At 34.0% G+C, this 22,822-nt stretch overlaps 2 protein-coding genes across 2 annotated transcripts in view; one reads left to right on the forward strand and one right to left on the reverse strand.

Annotated features, from left to right (window-relative positions):
• The window catches only part of LOC129221481 (uncharacterized), a 317,098-nt gene that overhangs the window by 98,905 nt on the left and 195,371 nt on the right, over window positions 1-22,822 (forward strand). The gene's annotated exons all lie outside the window — the stretch shown is intronic.
• The window catches only part of LOC129221479 (G protein-coupled receptor kinase 1-like), a 205,165-nt gene that overhangs the window by 24,446 nt on the left and 157,897 nt on the right, over window positions 1-22,822 (reverse strand). Inside the window, exons 8-13 of the mRNA XM_054855959.1 lie at window positions 22,524-22,615; window positions 13,994-14,093; window positions 13,737-13,818; window positions 9,983-10,113; window positions 8,887-8,981; window positions 4,289-4,396 (exon numbers count right to left, since the gene is read on the reverse strand). Coding sequence (XP_054711934.1) covers window positions 4,289-4,396; window positions 8,887-8,981; window positions 9,983-10,113; window positions 13,737-13,818; window positions 13,994-14,093; window positions 22,524-22,615 — 608 coding nt within the window. The remainder of the gene's footprint in view (window positions 1-4,288; window positions 4,397-8,886; window positions 8,982-9,982; window positions 10,114-13,736; window positions 13,819-13,993; window positions 14,094-22,523; window positions 22,616-22,822) is intronic.

Raw genomic sequence — 22,822 nt, forward strand, 5'->3', positions numbered from 1 at the left:
GTTATTTTTTCACTTTATCACCATGTGAAAATATATACGCAGAAATTAAGTACTGCTCTAATATTTCAATGCAGTATATAGTTAATGATGATCAACTCATGAGTAATTTGAAGTACATAATTTCAATACTTAAACTCCTAACTGTGGTTTTGGTTTAGCATTAGGATATAAACATCTATTAGTTTTAGCGAAACAAAGTCATGTTTCTGAACAAAAACCTTAATGAATATATAAGTCTGAATACAAAAGATTCAACATTTGCTTCTCAATACGTAATGAATTTTTTACAACCTCAAAAAACGATGAATTATTTCTGAAAAAGAAAATTACATTATTCAATCTTGAAATTTTTTCAGTGAAGGGGTTGGAAACCCTTTGTTCATCTCAGCCAAAACCTTCCCTGTAATGCATGTATCAAGGTTGATATTTTTAATGTAATTAAACTGCAAACTAAACTTTATGAATAAAATTGTCAGTTTAGTTTTGATTTTGTAACAATCATGGTCGTATTAAGAGGATTCAACAGTATTTTAGTAAAAGTGTTATGCAAAACACATACTCCAGGTCTTAAAATAAAGAGAATTTCGTTACCTTTCAGAGGGTATATGATTTAAACATTTTTTTCAATAAATTGTAGCTAAAAAGAAGAAAGTTGAAAAATAAGCAAACAAAATGATCTTAGTCACTAGGCCTAACTTTGAAAGTCAATTGCAAATCATAAAAATGGTTCACAATATTCAATTCAATTCTGTTGGGAAAGTTAAAAAAAAGTAGCAACTTACTCACATATATTAAATCAATTCAGGGTTTTTGTACTGAAAATACTTTTATTTTAATAAGAAAATCAAAGAAATGATGTAGATTATGTACAAATTTTACAATTTTGTTAATTATGTACAATTAATGTTTGTCAATTATGTACAGTTTGGCCAGTGTAGTTCTCCAGGGAAACTAAAGACGCTCTAAATTACAAGCAAGCTGCTTTTCATAGGTTTAGAGAAACTGGTCGCAGTGCAGATGGGCTCCAATATTGTAAGGCAAGGCGTAAATTTAAGTATTTGGTACGGATTCAGAAAAGAGAGTTGGAGCAAAGACTCGCAGATAACATAAACAGGAATCCGAAGAGGTTTTTTGCATACGCTAATTCGGGGAAAGTTCGGAATAGTCATATTGGGCCACTGGTTGATGAGCACGGAATTTTAATTCAGGACGATAGTGATATTGCTAATGTTCTTAATAACTTTTTTCGAGTGTTTTTAACAATAACTGTATCTCAACAGTTGACACCAACAAGACACAAGCTATAGTACAGCTTGAGGACTTTGTATTTTCCAGGGATGACGTTTTACTTCATTTGAAAAAAATTAAAGAGATAAAGGCTCCGGGACCTGATAATATTTATCCAAAAATTTTACTTGAATGTGCGGAGGAATTAGCAGATGTAATCGTAAATATTTTCAATGCTTCTTATAATTCGGGGACAGTGCCAGAGGACTGGAAGCTGGCTAACATTACACGGCTCTTCAAGAAATGGTCTAAAGGGAGTGCGGGAAATTATAGACCTGTGAGTCTAACTTCGGTGGTTTGCAAAATTTTTGAAACATTGATAAAAATTAAGATAGTAAATTTTCTAGAGACTAATAATCTATTGACTAGTTTTCAGTACGGTTTCAGGAAAGGTAAATCTTGTGCAACTAATTTATTACATTTCTATGACAAAGTTACCATGCCTTTGGACAATAAGAAGCCTGTAGATGTTGTTTACATTGATTTTCAAAAAGCTTTCGATAAGGTACCGCATGTTGCTCTACTTAGCAAATTAGCTGATATAGGAATAGGAGGGAAAACTTTCACTTGGGTAAAAAACTGGCTGACCGGAAGGAAACAAAGGGTAGTTGTAAGGGGAAATTATTCTAATTGGAGTGAGGTTTTAAGCGGGGTTCCTCAAGGATCAGTGTTAGGGCCTGTTTTGTTCATTGTTTTTATGAACGATATTCACAAAAATATTTCTGGGAACATGAATTGTTTTGCTGATGATGTCAAAGTTATGGGGACTGTAGAAAATGAAGAACAAGCAAAACAGCTGCAAGAAGATCTAGATCATATTACGGAGTAGGCTGATAAATGGGGTGTGGCTGTTAATGTTGGAAAATGTCAAGTGCTACATTTACGGCATGGAAATAAGTGTACAAGTTATTATTTGCAAGGTTCAGTTATTAGTCAGGCAGACAAAGTTACTGATCTGGGGGTCTTAATAAGTCAGGATTTAAAGTTTAGCTAACAGCGCAGCATTGCTAGTAACAAGGCCAATAAGATGCTTGGGTTTGTCAATAGATCTATTTCAAACAAATCTAAAGAAGTTCTTCTGCCCTTATATAGAAGTTTGGTAAGACCTCATTTGGAGTATGCTGTTCAGTTTTGGTCTCCTTATCTTAAGAAAGACATTAATGTATTGGAAAGGGTTCAAAGGCGGGCTACAAGGCTAATAAACGGACTTTCTCATTTAGACTATGATTCCAGGCTTGGAAGGCTAAAAATGTACAGTCTTGAGCAAAGAAGAGATCGAGGGGACATGATTCAGTTGTTTAAATTTATTAAAATGAAAGATGTTACGGGGCTGAAGTTTAGCACTGAAAACAGGACAAGGGGTCATTGTTTTAAGCTATTTAAATCTCAGACTAACATGGATGTTAGGAAAAATTATTATTTTAGCAGGGTAGTGGAACCTTGGAACAGTTTACCAGAAGAGGTGGTAATGAGCAAGGGAGTAGATAGTTTTAAGAGGGCCATTGATCTTCACTGGGGATATTGACCAGGACCAGTCTAGCTGGGCCCAGAGCCTGTTGCTGGTCGTCACTTTTGTATTTGTATTTGTAAATCCAAACTTTTAAGATAAAGCTCAAGATTTAATTTCCAAGCTATCTCATTTAATTTATCATTCTTTTCCCCCTGCTTTTCTCAAATACTTCACATTACGTAAAACCTATTTTTCTTGAAGTAATTCGTTGCTATGGAAATTTGAAGTACCTTGTTTTCTTTTCACTGTTGAAAGAACGAAAGTAGGTAAAAGATTAGCCCTAAAATAAGAAATAATGGAGGACAATACCAGCCTCAGTCAAGGAGAAGGGGAGGGATGGGAGAGAGCGAATGCAAGGTGCAAACACTAACTGACTCACAATACTACAAGGGGAGGGAGAGCTGAAACGTGTCACTTTAAGTTTACAAATTGGACGCGTGGTGCCATTATTTCTCCTGCAAAGCAAAAAAGAATGAGTAAAAGAGTAGGGGGCGGGCAGTAGAAGGAAGAATCAAAAGCAGAATTAACAGCGATTGCGAAATTTAAAAGAAATGTAGATGAAACAAAAACTCAATCATCAAGCTTTGTTGACAGATTTTTTTCATTGAGGTATGTATTATGATTGGCATGAAATCATTATTAAATATTTAATTAATTAATTTATTTAATTTTTTGTGTATTATATTTTTATTCAGTTCGATGAAAGTTTATGCATTGCTTAAACAACTCACAGTCTCTAGATTTAAATGCAAAAATCAAAATCTCTTCCATATCTTGAAACCTGCCTTTCTTGATTTTTTTTTTTTTTTTTCTGAACCTTCAACATTCAAGATAGACAGGTTTAACTGAATAGTTACTGATAAGATATAAGTTGCCCATAAGATTAAGGTCTTGTAAAATCCAGAAAACAAAATTCAAAAAATTCAATGTGATTCACACATATTAAATACACAACATACTTAGAAATCAGTTGTGTAGAAAAAGATGGGGGCCACTAACAGAGAGAGAGATCTGAACATGAGATTTACTGTAAATAAGAAAGTAAAATGGTTGAGTAAAAATGAGAAAAAATGGAGGATGCTCTCCCCTTAGTGTGGTACAACCCTGTCAGAAGCTGTAAAAAAATGCCCTCAAACCCAGAAAAAACGAAGCAATGAGCTAATTTTTTAAAATTACTATGGAAAATATTACTTACTCAAACAAAATTACAAACATAATGAATATCACATAATGGACCTGATTACTTGGTTTTTGAGGGCAATTCACAATAAATGACTTTTACAACTATTTCTAGATGCAGCTTTAATATAATTACTTAATTGCAACTTTTATCAAAAATATCCTGAAATTGTTATATAATGATTGTAAATAGCCAGTCTCATATGCTGATTTCATACTTGTGTTTAAAAAGCTATGGACAGCTGTATTTTCTTCTGACAGTTTACCTAGCTCACCAGTGAGATTTAAAGCTTAAACTAAAATAATACATACCCTTTAAGTAGCTTGTACAACATACAACCTAAGGAAAACCAATCTGCACTTGAGTCATAAGCAGTTCCCTTTGATAATACTTCAGGTGCCATATAACCATGTGTTCCCCTACAAAAATTTAATATATAAATCAATTAGCAAATTATACTCTTTACAATATAATACACAATTCTATACCAACGTTTAAATTGAAAAATAATACCTCATGCTCAGTTTTATAAGCAGAAACTCATCTCACACAATAATTTTCCAAAATGTTTTATAAGAAAAATATAAAAATCTGAAAGTAAGAAAGGTACAAAAAAAAGAGAGAAAACAATCAAAATACTTTTTCAAAAAGTTAATGAAAACTCTAGACAAGATCTTTCCAGAAGCAAAAATGGATAGGGTGCTCTTAAAGGAAAGGTGATAGAGACACTGGTTCAAAATGTTGCTTTGTTTTTAGACACTTTTTTTTCAAACCCTGCACTTACATAGATATATAATAAAATAAATGATTTGTGTTGAGTAAAAGGTGTTTTTCGGCTACTGTAAATGCTAATTAAGTAAAACTTTCTAATTAAGGAAATGTTTGTTTGCCTTCATTCCAATTAAACAGGGGAAAAAATGTTTTTTTTTATTTAAGTTTTTCTTTTTTTTTAAAAGTCCATTATGTAAAATTTATTACAGAAACATTATTTTAAAATTCAAGGGGAAGGCCAGCTTATTACATATGGGGGTAACTTTTGAAAAAAATCAAAATTATTCCTTAACCCAGTCAGGAAAATGCCCTTATTAGACCCAACAATTAACTCCTTTTACATTTTACTATTAGATGCAATAGGAAGAACCAACGAGGAAACTGGGGCACAAAGATGATTTCTCAGATTTTCTCAAAAGTTTCTTTTATGCCCGTAAAAACGACATCATTTTACAGAAAAAAAGGGAAACAATCAGCAAAATCCTTTCAAAAATTGGAAATCTTTTGAATGGCGGAAGTTAGATTTTCATCATCATTGGCTCGGCAACCCATTCGAGTCCTGGCCTTCTCCATAAGTTTCTTCCAGTTGGACCTATTTTTCGCTTGAATTCTCCAATTTTGGGGTTAAATAGTTTTGAAGTCACTTTCCAAGCAATCTAGCCATCGAATTTTTGGTCTTCCTTTTGGACGTTTGCAGGTTGGTCTTGCATTTAGGATTTTAAGTGGGATGGACTCAGAGGACATGCGAATTACATGACCTGCCCATCTCACTTTGCAATTTAGTTTATTTTACTACGTCCGTATCTTTATAGCATCTGTACAGCTCGAAAAGTTATACTTTTTCCTCCATACTCCATTTATTTCCACTCCCCCAAAAATGCTACGTAGAATTTCTTTTGAAAATTGAAAAAAGAGCCTTGTGTTTTTGGTTCATTGCCAATGCCTGTGCTTTTGGTTCATTGTCCATGCCAGTTAGATTTTCATCAATCATAATCCAACAGTCAATAAGCATTTTCAGAGGAAAAGAGAACAGTAGAGTATCAGGATATTTCTAAGAATCAATTTTTGATTAAAAATTTCAAAAGAAAGCCTTGACAGCCCATACAAAAGGTTGATACATCCAACATGGTGATTCTTAACTAATGGGGCACTGGAATTTTTCAAAGGAGTGGTCCAGGCTCCAAAGTCCCATTCTTGTATCATACCTTAATACGCTGCCAAGCATATTTATTTGATTTTGTCAATTGTCGGTACAAAAAGCAGTAAAAAATAAATTACTGATTAAATAATTAGCATTAATAAAATAGATCATTAATAACAAGTGCCTAATTAAATTATTAGAAAAGAAGATTTTATGAATTACTTTTCTCATTATTCAAAAATTAAAATAGCAAAGCGAATTCATTATTATAGAAGCACCAACTCATAGAAGAAAAATCTCATTTTAGTCTGTAATTACAAAGCTAAAAACATGATGACAGGACAATTAATGTTCAAACTTCAGGACAAATAATTTAGTTTTAATATCAGTTTCAACTCAACATTAATGCAAGAGTTATTCACTTTTGACCTAGTCTTATAACAAAATAGGATGGAAAGATAAACAATTCACAGAAGAATACACTACAGAGTACAATAAGAAGTAAATGAATAGTTTAAATCTGAGACTAAAAGTTTGTTTTATGTCCGCATGCAACAGTTTCGAAAAGTAAGAAAAAGATAAAAGAATTTTTTTCAAGCATATTTAGAATGTAAATTATTGCTACCTTTGTTTGGAATAGTTTCAGAACCTACATACATACAATTATAATCAATCGAAGAAAAAATAAGGAATCCAAGAGTGATTGGGAGGGGGAAGGGGGTTGAACTGAGCCCTTGTGTGCTCCATTATTATTAACTAGTACAACTTATAGAACTATCTTATTTCGGAAGGATGAAACACTTAAATGCATACCTGACTGAATTTCGTGGCTAACTTCCCTTACAAAAATGGTTGATAGAGCTTAATAGAATTCTATAGAAAATTATATAGAAGTCTATAAGAAATTTCCTATAGAAATTATTTCTATATAATTCTATAGATATCCATATAGAACTTGAAAATGAAGTTTCTATAGAGAATTTATTCTATAAAGTTCTATAGAAACTGCTATAGAATTTGAGCATAAGGTTTCTATACATAATAAATTCTATAAAATTCTATAGAATTTGATCAGAAAACTTCCCTTACAGTAGAATTTTCTAAAAAGTTGAGAATTCGTTCATTTTGTTTACAATTATAGTTTTCATTAGTGTTTATATAATACTTCCAGTTTGGAAAGGCTAAAAAGCCCTAATTAATTAGGAAGTTTAATCCCTAAAATGAAATGGTTTAATTCCTAATTAATCTATTTAATTTTAAGAATAATTGTTTTAACAATTAATTAGTTGTTAAGGTCATATTTTTTATTACAACGGCGGATTGTAGTATGGTCTTTAATAATAATACTGTTGCATTTTGTCATAGTTCGATGAAAAAAATCAAACATAATTAAATTAAAAAAAATATACTCATAAAAGATTAAAAATTATTTATTATTTACAATGTTTAGGTTATTTTATAGTAATAATAAAACTTCTAAACATTGAAATTAATGCTAAAAATGTGAGAATTCGTAAAAATTCTTGTCAAGGTTTAAATCAAAATTCCAAGATGCAACTCCGTATTTTGTCTCGAGAGTTTGCCAGCAGTATTTCTCTCAATCTCTTTGCGCATGCGCCGGTCTGTTTTCCTTTTTCTGCCGGCGATAGCGTCCATCTTGCACGTGCGATCCTCTAAGCGTTTTGCGATGAAAATGGCTGAACCTTGCTGAATTCGTAAAAAAGTATGTATTATTTTTGTGTTGTTTTGTTATATTTATATTTTTATTGTTATATTAAACAAATTGGGAATGAAAAAACTTATAAATAGTAGTTATAAATCAAAACTTGAATTTTAAATCCAGAATGAACTTCATTATGCATCGGAAATAGAGCATTTGATTTTACTAAATAAATAAAGCTCATGACTGAGTAATGACATTAATTTACTAGTGATTTTTGCGTTATAAATTTATATGTAAGTAACAATAACCGAAAGTTTGGACGTTAACATTGTTTTTTATATTGATAGGGGTTTTAATATTTAATTAGCACTCCCAAATAGCACCACTGTCTAGTGTTATGAAAGTGTCTTTATCTAACAATAATGTGTAATCGTTGTAATAAATTGCTGCACCTAATATTTTTAGGCATAATTTAGTTTTGTCAAACGTATATTAATTATGTAAAGCATTGTCATTGTGTTTTATGAGACTCTTAATAGGATCTAGAGGCTGTATAGGAAGATCTATATAGGCTCTATAAGAAGATCTATATAGGCTCTATAAGAAGATCTATAGAGGCTCTATAAGAAATATCTGTATAGAGTTTTATAGAATTATGGCCCAATTTTCTATAGGGCAGTTCTATAGAATTCTATAAAAATAGCTCTATAGAATTCCATAAGAAGTATATAGAATTCTATAGAACTAATTTTATAGAAACCTATAGAATTTTTCGCTATAGAATTCTATAGAAAACGGCCTATAGAAAATTGGGCCATAATTCTATAAGACTCTATATAGGTATTTCTAAAGAATTTTTTTATAGAATTCTATAGACCATTTTCATAAGGGTTAATACAGTAAAACTCCTCTAATGCGGACATTAATGAGACAAATTTTTTTGTCCGCAATAGAGGGGTGTCTGCAGGACAGGGGTTTAATAATGTTATTTGCCTTCGAATCGGGAATTAAAAATTGTCCGCATAAAAAGGGTGTCCATTAGGAGAGGTTTTACTGTACATACAGTGAGAAAACTATAGGAATTGCATACATCTTTTCTGAGGAAAATTAAAATATGTATCTACATATAATAAAATATTGTATACTGGTAATAACATTAGAGGATCTTATAAGACACATGTTATCATTGAAAATGACAATGCCTTTAAAGTGTAGTGAAGTATTTCCTACAAAAAATTCATCATATATCTGACTTAATTTATTATTTTTTGTTAAAAAATGTACAAAAAGAATGGAGGTGGGGTTAGGGAATTTTTTTCAAATAATATACTTACACACTAGCATGTGGTTTCTTTTTTGAAAAATCACAAGCAAGACCTAAGTCAGAGATGCGGACATGTCCGTGTTCGTCAAGTAAAATATTTGCAGGCTGAAAAAAAAATCACAAATCAACAAAAGTCCTTTTCAAGATATTACAGTTTTAAGAGCATTGAAACTCATGGACAGCTAAATTTTAGGGATAGCAGATAAGAATTTCAGGACTAAATCTATGTAACTATCAAACACATTTTTGTATAGATATTTTACCAATGGAAAATAGTAAGCAAAAAATCAGAATGAAGTATTTCATGAATCCTACATTTGATTCATATCATTTTTAAAAAAAAAAACTTTTAGTATTTTTACGCGATCAGAGACAGATTTTAATGTTGCCAAATTTTTTGAATTTTCTTTTTTGTTTTTTTAAAGCATACATATTTGTGACACAGATTTATAAATAAAAAGAGGAAAGAAAGAAAGAAAAAGAAAACATCAAAGGAAAAAAATTACATTTGAAAATTATAACTTTTTGAATGGAAACAAAATGAGGGACAAAACAACTAAAAACAAAATAATTTTAACATGGAAGTAAGAAAAACTGTGGATATCATTTAAAACACCTGGAAAGATTCAAGTTTCTTCGACAATATTCAAAACATTTGGTGGCTCAATAAAAGAGATGAACATAATTTTTATATCTTAATCCAGTGGTAACCAACCAATGGCTCAGATTCATAATTCAGAACCGAATACCAGAATTTTGTTCACATACACTATATTTTACGGCTATAAAATACATTTTCACAATAAATTATTCGCTGTTATGATACACTATTCTTTAAATTTTTTATGCACATTTTAGTGCCTATTCATTGCAGTGCCAATTTTTTGCAGTGCAATGCTCATTTATATCTTAGGAAGAAAAAGAAAAGGAGAGAGTTAAAAGTGAATATCTTAAAAGTGAATATTCTAAATAATCTTGTAAGTGAAATAGTGAAAACAAAATTTTCAGGGACAGAAAGGGGTGAAGGATATAACCCACATCACCTAGTATGTAGCCTCGTCAGACTATCTTCACTGAACAGAGCAGAGGAAAAGAACTGTACTAACCTTAAGATCACGGTAAACCACAAAACGCTTATGCATGTGTTCAAGACCTAATATCACTTCAGCTGCATAGAACCTCATATCCTGTTCCGTGAAGACTCCATGCTGAGAAAGATGATAGTGGAGATCACCACCTAAAGGATTATATTGAAAATTTGAGCAATGCTTGATGACAGATTTTTTAAATACTAAAATAATACATTTAAACAAAAAAGGAAACATTAAAACCTTTTACAGGATTTCTTTAAGTACTTTCTAATCATAAATGTCAGTTAACACTATACTATAATTCAAATTCTTGGAAAAATATAATTCTTTGAAAATTTTGAACCTTAACACCTATGCTTGAAACAGTGCTTTCCACTAGAGCAGCGGTTCCCAACCGGTGGTGCGAACCCGTGAGGTTTTCCGAGGGGTTGCGAAAAAAATCTTGTAATGGCGGAGTTTTAACATGTCTGTTTCTAATGAAGTTTTATGCTCAAGCGGTTTAAAGCAAATTCTACTCTTTTTTACACATCTTTCTCTCGCACATTCGATACGCTTAGCATGAAAATATTTGCATACTTTTGCACAAATTTTACATTTAAGTAATTTTTTGTCATTGCGGAGTGCTGATTTTAGCGCTTCCATTGAGAATGGATAGCCCTGAAGCCTTCCTGAAAAAGCTCTACTTATGTATACAATGTATGCTGATGAAAGAATTTGAAAGCGTTCATTTCCTCAGAAATGTTGTATCAGAAAGATTGACCAAACTTGATGAAAATATAACATGGACCATATGCGAGTGTCTAAAACTGTTTTCATGTTTAGTATTTCTTTACCATTCAAGTCCATTCAAGCTTTATTGTCAAAAAAGTAAAGAGTGGCTAGCAACCTAAAAATGCCACAGGAAGTATGAAAAATTACTATAAAAAATTTTCGTGGGTGAAAGTTTGTCAGTGTGAGGTTTACAGAATAAAAAAAATCAACGGAATTTAACCTTGCAACTTCATTTGTGCTATATGTAAATAAAGAATTAATGAAATTGTGCAGAAAATTTCTCTTGTAGTAAGTGACCTTAAAAATATTTGTCTTGTTAAAAATTACATATTGTGTAAAAACTGGAGTACATGCGTATATTGAAAATAGATGCTTCTATTATTTTCCAGTATGCGCATTTTACTCCGCGCTGATAGCATAATTACAAGGAAATTTTTCAACACTCAAAAGATTAATGTACGCAGTATATCTTTATCAAACAGCTACACTCTTAGTCCTTTTTAAGAAGAATTAAACCTAGAGCTGTCTCATTTTACTGTAAGAAAAAAGTTCATTTAGTTAATCTGAGACAGTTTCCAGAAAGGTATTTTAAATATCATCTTTTAATTGACTTCTGATTTAGTGAATTGACACTTCATTGATAAATGTACCCTAGTGTCAGAAAAATTTCAGCCAATCTTTTTTTTTTTTGAGCCTCTTTGTTCTACAAATATCCCATTTTCAAAATTTTTTCAATGTTGATGGAAGCTCAACACAGAATAATCACTGTGTTTATCGTTTAGTGAATTTATTTTGCATTTATTTTTTAGCGATCATTTTAGTTCGTAGCAATATTTGTCGTTCTATAATTTGCAATTTTGTTACATTTCTTGTTATAAACTAAGGAAACTAAGGAGCAGCATAAAAATAAAAAAAAATCTCCCAAATTTTATTGTCTGTGTGTGTGCTCGCGTGTTTTTTTTTTTTTTGCCTGTTACTTATTACCTAGTACCCAAGGGGTTCGACAACTTCTCTCAGAATTTGGAAGGGGTTCGCAAGAGGGAAAAGGTTGGGAGTATAGCCCTTTTGTAATTTGGCTTTAAGCTGTTTGACAAGTTTGATTTTGAAAATAGTTGATAGAATACAACACAATATCATTCTCAATCACTAAAAAAAGGGAAAAGATAGCAACACAGCACTTTTTGAATTAGTACTAATAAAAGAGAACTAAAATGAATAGAAATACTAAAAATGAGACAAGTATACCACTATTAACTAGGGCAGTAGAAAATCTTTTATTTTCAAAGGCATCTAAAAGTACTTCAAATGTTAAATAAAAACACCTATAGTTTTGAGAATTGCAAATTTACATTTGCAATTCAAGATTGCGATCCCAGATTTGGTAAATTTCAACACTTTTTTTTTAAATTTTCTCATTTTTCTTAAACATATGAATAGCAAGGTAAATAAAAAGTACTGTACAGTTACATAAAAGATAATAAAAATATTTTAGAAAGAACTAGTATGTTGTGGCCATAACAAAACTTTCTTCTGTATCTATATTTTTTATTATAATTCTGAACCCTCCCCATGCTTGACGAGGAAGCAATGTTCCCAACAAAAACAAAATTACACATGCCAAAACTTGATGACTATCCTAATTCCCGATTTATCTCAAAAGCAAAGCAAAACATGAAAATTGAAAATTATTTTTAAAGCCTTGCTTAAAATAATTAAACATTTATTTGTTAACAAACACAAGTTGGAAACAGTTAAAAAGTTTAAATCATTGCGATTTTCTGGTCATTTTCCAACAATTAAAATCACGAGAAATACACAGACGGCAGTCTATTACGATTGATCTTTCTTATTTGTTGCATTTATAAAGCTATTTTTATTCACACAAAAAAATCAGCCCCCCCCCCCCCCCCATGGAGCGATGGGCGCCAAAATTGAACCAACGCCTGTTTACACATGGATTCACATTTATTCCAAATTTCATCCAGAACGCAGCATTATTTCTTGAAATATGGCACTCACAATGGAAAAGAAAAAAAGAACATTCGATTGCGCCACCCCCCTTTTAGTTTTTGACACCTAAATAGAATAAGCTCTTATGCCCTCTAAGGGTTACTTGTCGATAAATTTTTGTTTGATTCCGTTCATTATTTCTTGAGGTACAGAAGCCATAATTGACGACAAAAAAATGTTCTGTAGCTCAACCCCCGTTTGAGCTATTGACACCAAAATTGAATCAGCACCTGTACCTGTTAAGAGCAACATATGGACCAAATTTTGTTTGATTCTGCCAGTTACTTCCTGGGGTACTTATTATTGGTACTTATTTTAAAACTTTCTTATCCAATGTTACATAATCGTAAGTAGTAGCTTCTTCAACTCAAAAATCTTAAGAACTCAAAATAAACAGTAATTTCGGTGCTCCTGGCTTTGCACGGTCTGCCTCAAAAATAAAAGTTATGTCAAGTGACGCATGTTCAACAATCACACTTGAACAAAAAATAAAAAATTTAAATGGTAACATTTTGCGGTAGATTGTGGAAAAATAACCAGAAAGGAAACGTTTTAAATCCCTCGATTACAGGAAAAGCCTCAAAACAAAATCCGGAATTTTATTTGTTCATATTTGAGAAAAAAAATGGAAACAGATCTTTCATTTAATAATTTTCTTCAGGCTACAAATTAAAAAAAATATTAATACGGAAAGTTGCGATGAAGCACTGAATAATAATTTCCTTCGAAAAATAGGGATTTTATTTCGAAATCTAAGTCTCATAATTAATAGTTTTTAATTGATATCTCCGCTAATTATCGTCAGAGGATTGTGTTAAACAGTCGAACATAAAGATGGGAAGATTACGAATCCATCGATATCTGGTACGATGGTCAGTTCACTGTTGTTCAGGAGAAGTAACTTGGACATACATACATACATAGTTACATACACAGGTACATATGCTCAGTTTTTAATTATATAAGATTAAAATCCATTAATACTAACCATTCATTAAGTCCAAGATAAAACATAATTTATCTGGAGTTTGAAATGCATATGTCATACAGACAATAAAAGGACAGTCTTCCTATAGAGAAAAGAAAAGAAAATCTCAACTTTTAATTAAAGCCCACCGATACATATATGGAAAGAAAAGCAGCATTAAGGTATTAAATATTTAGAAAGAATGTGGTGGATTTTACTAAAGAATCTACAAGAGAAAAGCAAAATTTTAATAAATGAACTAATGTAGGATTACATACCCCAGTACTGACAAGTGATAACATTATCCTTTCATTTAGTGCTAATGTTTCACCTTGTTTCATTTTAATTCTTTTTTTGTCAAGACACTTCATTGCATACCTATTTTTTAATTTAAAAAAAAGGAGTTCACATGAATATTCTGGTAAATACAACATAAACCTAAACAGTAAACAGCATTAAAATATGAATATATACTGACATCATCAAATTAAAAAAACTCCAATCCCTTTCTGTTCCAACAGATGGACTTCATAGAAGTTATTACATTAGGAGGGGAAAAAAATGAATTCTTTAATATCGAGGAAAGAATTTATTGGGGTAATGATTATCAACATTATTTTCTGTCACAACATATATTCTTATTAGTAACTTAGAAAAACTTATAAACCAATTATCAGATGATACAGAAATATTATTAGTACAACAGATTTTTTTATTGTATAAAATTAATTTCAGATCTGTATAAAGTGACATAACAGCATCAATAACTACTGAATAAATACAAAAGACAAGTTTATTCAACATTAAAAAAGCTTTTATTAGCACTTCACAAGGAGCAAAGCAACTGATAACTCCAGTTCAAATGGTGTACTCAATGAGAGACAAATCATTTAATTTTCAGAACGACACTTAATGTTTAATCTTTAACCGTAGCCATTTTTAATAAAAGTAAAATATGAGCAAAGTTAAATAATGTTATTTCCAAGAGAGCAATTAAGTGGTGTGTCGTTCAAGGGTGGAAAAGTCAAAGGCTGCTGACCCAGTTTTTTAAATTTAATTAAATGGGAGATGTGAATCAGCTAAATTTCTGCACACATAACAGAATCAGGAGCCACTGTATTGAGCATTTTAAATCCAAAGATAATCTTAAAACCAGAAAAAATTACTAATTCAACAGGACATTTGGAATGATTTACTAGAAGCAGATGTAAACTGGCAATGAGGTGAAAAATTTTAAGAGGGCTCTTAATCTTTACTGAGGTTTGATAAATTAATTAGAACCAGTCTTGCTGGGTCCAGAGTCTGTTGCTGGCTGTCACTGTTGTGATTGTATTACCTATTTTCAATTTACTGCAAATCTGAAAAGTGACCTTATATTGTGGTAGCAGTCTTTTATAGCCTATTTCATACATTGCACATTGCAGTATTTTTTCTCTTTTTTTTTTACTGAACAGGAAGTGTATACTAAATGTAATACATGTGTGCATGTCGATAAAACAACCATGAATGAGAAAATTTTCTCATGTATGTTCAATGCAGTATGTGAAATACATATCATCATAACTAACATAGCACATTAATTTTAATATTTGAGAAATTTTAACAGTTAACAATTTTATATGTTAGAGATGGTAGTGAAATATATGTAACATGTGCTGATAAATAAACTGTTACATAATTAAACCGAAATGCACAAACAAACTTAATTTCAATAATACTAAAAGTGGTTTTTAATGCTCCTTTAGACCTTTGATAACATTATTAATAAACTCTTCTGGTCATTCCAGATTTAAAAGATTTACCATCTATAGTTGGGGCAAACATAACCTGTTGGTATTGTGAAGGCTTAGCAAATCTTAATTGCAGCATTATGATGCTGCCAGGTTAGGTTTGCATCAACAATAGACAACACGAACTCAACTGTTGAAAAAAGATCATTGCTATTCTTCACTGCGTTGGGCCGTAAGCTGGTGATGGGCATAATTGAGTACTCATAATCAAATCACTTGATTGTCAAAGATCAGTCAAGAACTCTATTATCAAAACTCGAGTTCTCGATTATCACATCTAGAGTTCTCGATTATCACATCTCGAGTTCTCGATTATCACATCTCAAGTTATCGATTATCACATTTCGAGTTCTCAATTATCATAGACCTCGAGTTCTCGATTATCACATCTCGAGTTCTCGATTATCACATCTTGAGTTCTCGTTATCCCTTCCCGAGTTCTTGATTATCATTTTGCGAGTACATGAGCGATGACTGTTCGAGTGCTCGATTATCACTTTCCGAGTTCTCGAGCACTGGACTGCTCGAGTTCTCGCTTTGTGAACTTCTCGGGATGTTGATTTTTCGAGTTCTCGAGCGATGGACTGCTCGAGTTCTTGCTTTATGAACTTCTTGAGATGTTGATATCTCAAGTTCTCAAGATGTCAATCACTTGAGCAGTGTACTTCTTGATCGATTTGATAATCGAATGAACCTCTCCATAGTTGATTTGTGAAGGGATTCAGTGACCGGGGCAGATCTGTCACTTAGTGGGTCAGAAGCAGGGGAGTCCACCTAAGTGGGGGAAAGGGGTCACTGCGCAGACTGCACCATTGAAATTTTGAGGGGTATTTCTTTTTTTTGGGGGGGGGGGGGGGTCTTTGCAAAAATTAGGAGGGGGTGTGCCCTTGTGCTTAGGGGGGTGGGCACCTCTACCAGAGGGCTGGCTCTGAAAAATTAATGTTTTAACATATAAATGGGCGTGGTTTTTGTTGTTTTCCGAAAAATTTGCACAGGGAAAGGGGGGTCACGGCGCTCTTAAAGAGGGGGGGGGGTTCATTTTTAAGAGGTGTGCAAGCACACTTGAGGAAGGGATACCTCTGTGGTCCAAATGATTTTATGATCAAAGATTTGCCTCTGGAATATTTGTTATAGAAGTTTGTGTGTTGTGCTTGCATTTGAATAGTGTTGTAATTAATCGCATGTATGCTGCTGAATGCCTGATTATCAAATGATTCTTTGGGATGATTTGATAGCCCAATGATATGTTTTTGGGAGAAAGGTGTTAACCAATGAACACATGGACGGGCCTATGGGTAACATGGGTTGTGTGTCCCGGTGTTGGAAGCAAAGGGGGGATGCTAATAAGGTTCAAACTTGAGGGGCATTAAAACTAAAATTTTATTATATATGTAAAAAAGGGGAATACTTTAGTTAAAACCTGAGGGGACCTCCCTCCCCCCTTACGTCCACCTTCAACTACACCATTGGGTAATGAAACCCAAGACACGTGTCTGCAGTAAACTGTATATCTGTGCTACAAAGGTTGGTTATTTCCTGTTACTTATTGGCACAAAGGTATTTATTTATTTCTTAATGAAGCAAGTAGTTTAGTTCTCATGTAATTCATTCGTAGGGGTGACAACCAGGGGAGGGGGCGGGAGTTAAGACACAAACTGCGGGATTGTAATTTTCAGGAGATTTTGTCTCTATTCGGGGTAGCTCTCTTGGGGAAGAACTCCATATGTGCAGGGGCATGTAAAGGGAGAGGGGGAGAAAAGGGACCCCTTTTGGCCCGGGCCCTAGCCTGAAAGGGGCCCAAGATTTTCAAAATGAGAAGTGAAATATATTAGGGACGTAGGGGTAAACAATATGGAGGGTGCCCGTCAAAGTCATTTGTGACAAGCCCCAAAATTTCTGTACACGCCCCTGCATTTCCATATTGTTTTACACTTGACAGTTAGATCAAAAAAAAATTTTAAAAAGTGGGGGATAATGATAATATGGAAATGTGTTTGGGCAACACAAACAGGTTTGAACTAGAGAGTTGTTTAAATTAATAACATATTGAAACTAAAAAGTGGGAACAGTTTAGCTAAAAATCAGAGGGGAAACCTTCCTCCTACATCCCCCCCCCCCTTGAATGTGACGCTGAGAAATTGAATAAACCTCTAGAGTGGTTAACTTTTCGAGTGATTCATTCGCAAAGGTTATCGCGAGGAAAGAGACGTTATGACTCAAACCGGGTAATTGAAATTTTTGAGGGCTCTTTGCTTTTTTTGGGACTATCACACTTGGAGGGGGAAGGTGATTCGCAAAGGTTATCGCGAGGAAAGAGACGTTATGACCCAAACCGGGTAATTGAAATTTTTGAGGGCTCTTTGCTTTTTTTGGGACTATCACACTTGGAGGGGGAAGGTGATTGCCACAAGAGGGGTCCCACTGCTCACAAAAACGAACAGACATCCTAATTAAGAATCGAATAAGTGCTTCTCGGGTGCTTTTTTCAAATGGGATTAACCAGCGTTGAGTAAAGGTTTTAAAACTGTTGTTACGATGTAACAACCATGTTAAAACATGTATGAAAGGTTTAATCGATGTGTGTTTTTAGCACAAGGTTGCCTATCTTCCTAAGGGTGAAGAAACACTCCTCAAATGCGATGGAGAATCCCAAGAACAAGAGCCTCCTAAAGTAAGACCAAGAGCCTTCTCAAGTCACCCCCACCCCATTGAAACTTCATTTTAGCAGTCTGCACCATGGACCGCCCCCTACCCTTTCGCGGGCACAGCTAGATAATATATTACTTGTTGTTGAATGTTTGTTATCGAGCAACGCTTTCGGATGATTTGAAAAAAATCGAATAATCTGCTTTTTTAGAGAAAACTGGTAATCAGTTAACCCCTTTTGAGGACCAATGCAAGGAAAATGAAGCGTAAGCACGGGACTCAAAGTTTTGAAATGGACTGTTGCAAGCCCAAGCAGTTTCAGCAGTTTTTAAAAAATCATAAAATAAGCATCTCAATAGAATGACTCCAAATTTTTAAGTTGAGTAAATAATGTACTACTAATCAACATTCTAAAAGTATAATGAATATAACATTATTAGAATATGCGCACATGAAAATAAAGACACGCAAAAAACAATAGTTGCAAAATATCATACGTATGGAATGAAAAAAATTCAACAATAATAATCTGCATATAATGTAATTTTAATTAGAAAATTGGGCCAAAGAATATTAGCTTAAATTAATTCCACACGACAAGCATCAAAACTTCTTTATGTACTCAGAAACATCTCAAATTCACTCCCTGCATCCACTGTTATTAGATTTTCCACAAGTCAATATGAAAAATAAAATAAAAAAGAGCGAATCATGAAAGAAGCAAAATAATCGATTCCACTTAATATTAATTCCACTTAATATTAACGCGTTGGGAATACCAATCCTCTGTAAAAACATAGCAAGAAACATTTTACCCTCCCTTCCTTCTCCTATATTAGTCGGATACTAACCCTACTCTCAATAGCAACATTAAAAAAAGGCAAAGCTATAAACAAGAACAAATGAGTCCTTTTGCCTAGAGCTACGATTCCTTGACTTGTTTACATTATCAACTTCTTGCTTAATAAGCGTCTGAAATCATTCAACATAATCATACAACCCCTGAAGGCTGCCGAAATGAAATCAAATCAAGCTCTCCTTGAATCTGCATCCTCCAAGAATGGAGACCCACAATGAAGACTATTAAATTTATCTATTAAATTTACCCCTAAAACAGACTCAATTAATTACTATGCAAATTTTATCGGAAAACAATGAAAGCTAGTTCCACTTGAATGTAAAATATAGAATTTTTCAAGGGGGGGGGGCGAGGGCAATTGAACCCTGTAATTTGAAGTTTCAGTGGCTACGTATGCGTCATAACTCGCAGGCCCATATTTCAAATTTTACATTCAGGGGGGAGGGGTTAAAGGGCATACAATCAATCCATAGTATTCCCACTAACCAGGACCGGATTTGGAAGTGTGGAGGCCCCGGGGCAACGAAGGAGTGGAGGCCCCTAATCAGGGTTCGAAAAAATCATCATATTTTCGAAAATATCCGATACTTTTATATATATCTGAATATTTTGGTATACATGTATATATCCGATATTTTCAACCTGTGAAAGTTAGGATATTTTGTTAAAATTTTATTGTGGGGGCCCCTTAGTTGTGGAGGCCCCGGGGCAGTAGCCCCGTCTGCCCTCCCCTAAATCCGGCCCTGCCACTAACAGCAAAAACTTCATTTAAATGTAAACAATAATTTCTAAAAGCCAGGATGGGTCGCCCCTTCTAGATGGTAGGGCAATGGTGCAGTCTCTGAAATGTTATGGAACATATGTCTAGGAAAAGAGCCCGCAAACTCCCCCCCCCTCTCAAAATTGAGATAAAGAAAATCTCAAAAACCACCCCTAAAAATGTCAGTGGTGCAGGCTGCGCAAAAGTTCAGCCCTACATCCCTCTCCAATAAGGATTGAAACCCTTCTCCTTAAAAAGAGACTAAAACCTACCAAATTGACCCCCATAAACAGGTCCATCCAGGGTGAAGCTTGGTGGAGGGGGAGGGGGGGCAAAGGGTATGTACCCAGTGCAAAATTAAATGAAAACCTACAAAAAGGACGATCCAGTACATTAAAAAGCATTAATTTTCAAAGTCGGGGAGGCGATTGACCCCTCTGGTCAATCGTCCCCCCATTGGACCTGCCCTCAAAGTTACAGTGACAGAAGTACGCGTCATGACACTCAGGCCCGTTATTTCAAATTTTGCAGGAGGCGGGGGGGGGGGGGGGGGAGGGGGGGGGTTGGATAAAAGAATATATGTACTCAGTGCATATTATACAAATTAATAATGAAACCCACGCCCACATGTATGTCAGTACAATTATTTCAAAAAACCAAGGAGGGGGAATCACCCCTTCCTGACCCCCTAAATTACGAGCTTGATGGTACCCCCTTCCCCTCGTGCGCAACCCTACAGAAACAATTCGAGAAGTCGACAATTCTAGAAGTCAGAGTTGCCCACTCCCCCGACCCCTCAAGAGCGATGCTGCACCCTCTCAAATATTACGGAGCAAATCCTAGGACAAGAGCTCTTCTCCCCCTCCCCAATGAGATTTAAAAGATGCTCTCACCCCCTCCCCCCTTAAAATTTTATTGCCGTTGCGTGCACCATGGACACCCGTAGCGGGCACCCCTGTAAAAGTAACCTAGAATCTGGAACTCAGGAAATCTAGATACTGGTCGAGAACTCGGTTCAAACATCTTGAGATCTCGATTTAAAACATCTCGAGATCTTGAGTCAAAAGATCTCAAGAAGTCAATTGCTGGAGTACTCGATTCAAAAGATCTCGAGAAGTCAATCGCTTGAGTACGCGATTCGGAAGATCTCGAGAAGTCAATCGCTCGAGTTCTCGATTCGGAAGATCTCGAGAAGTCAATCGCTCGAGTTCTCGATTTCAAAAGACCTTGATTATCAATCGCTTGAGCTATCGAATTGAAAAGATCTCGATTATCAATTACTCAATTATCAAAAATACTCGATTCCCGACATCTTGATTATCAAAAGATCTCAATTATGCCCATCACTACCATAAACTCTACAGTGGCCTACATTGCGTTTGTTTTTCCTGGACCTTTGAACATGTAATGTATAAAAATAAAGAGGAAATAGTACTTGGAGTATTTACATCACTTTAAACCATTTTATTTACAATACTAAGATAGTAGCATTTAAAGATTGCATGGACATTTAATTTCCTACACATGATTTCCCTCATTTGATTTCTTTATCTAAACTTAAACTAAAATTTGAATGTTAGAGGTTATAAAGACATAGGTATAAAAGACTGCTCCCAATGCTAAGTTTTTGAAACTAAGTTAAGGACGAACAGAAGGGATTTGGGAGCTATAGTAAGTTCGTACCAAGATCCAGGCCCTTCTGGTAGGTAATCCTTAATGGAAATACTTTCATCTTTTGACCCCAAACTAAACACCTGGGAGAGATTTTGGCAGAGGAGCTTAGAGGTGTAGGAAAAAATTAGCAGGTAGTAGAAGTCTCTTTCTCATCTCTGATCTGCAAAACATCCCAAAGAGCAAAAGAGACTTCTATCTGTTAGTTTTCCAAATCTCCTCGAAAAATCCAACTCCCCTTTTTACACCGAAGGATGCATTCCCTATCGAGACGCATTCTCTGAGGATTGTAATTCAAACATCTGGAGAGCTTCTAGGAAAACCCTATGTTTTATGGGGTATGGTGTGTCTGTTGCGCAGTGTCACTATGAAATTTTGTTATTTCCAAAGTTCCTATTTTATTCGCTCTGAGCTGTCAAGGCTTCTGGAGTTGGCCTCTTACGTATATCCTGCAGCTGTAACTCAGGGACGGGGAATGTTCGAATTTTCCGAAAGAAGCTAACCCCTTTTTGACCCAATGCGGGTATAACAGAGCGGAAAATGCACGTGAGAATTTCAAGTGTAGTTTACTCAAAACAAGCAGTGGGAAAACTTTCCTGCCAAATAGAGGAATTTTGTGTGGGGGACAGAGAAAGTCAAAGGTTGAGGGTGTGATGGCCATCTGGTCCCACAATCGGAAACTAAAATTCAAGGACAATTCAAGTGTAAAGTTATTCACTGCTATGAAAATTAGTATAAAATTTGTCAGCTACAATCAAGAACATACCTGCTAAAAATAATTGAATAAATATAATTTTGTTAAATGTGTACCCTACTCTGTCCGCTATTCAATATTCACACATAGTACCAACCAGCAAACACTTTTATTCTAACAGAGGAACCAAATCAGATCCCAGTTTAAAACGTCATTCATTGTTCCTTTTAAAATGTAAAAGCACAGGAATTTTTACAATGACAATAAAATGCAGTACATTAAGTGCAAAACTAACCCAACATATTCTACTACTGACTAAACTTCTACTATGGGGATTTAAACGGAAAGGTTTTTTTTTCACAAAAATTAACTAAAGAAGAATAGTTACATTTTTCCGGTATCAGCCTTCCGACAACCATAAACTTCACCGAACCCACCTCGCCCGATGATTCGATGAACACTGAAATCGTTCATTGTTAACTGCAAAATTTAATAAAATACTTCTTGTATTAAGTGTACACAAATATACACATACAGAAAAAAATCTGTGACAAAGTTCAACAGCTTTTGCTACATGTAATTTTGCCTCTCACATTTTAGTACAAAGTTTTTGACATTTTTACAAAAATAATAAGTTAAAAGTGAATGTTTTCACAAAATGAACTGAAAAGACAAATCAATACTTAC

Source organism: Uloborus diversus, chromosome 4 (assembly GCF_026930045.1).
Source record: "Uloborus diversus isolate 005 chromosome 4, Udiv.v.3.1, whole genome shotgun sequence".
Classification (NCBI taxonomy): domain Eukaryota; kingdom Metazoa; phylum Arthropoda; class Arachnida; order Araneae; family Uloboridae; genus Uloborus; species Uloborus diversus.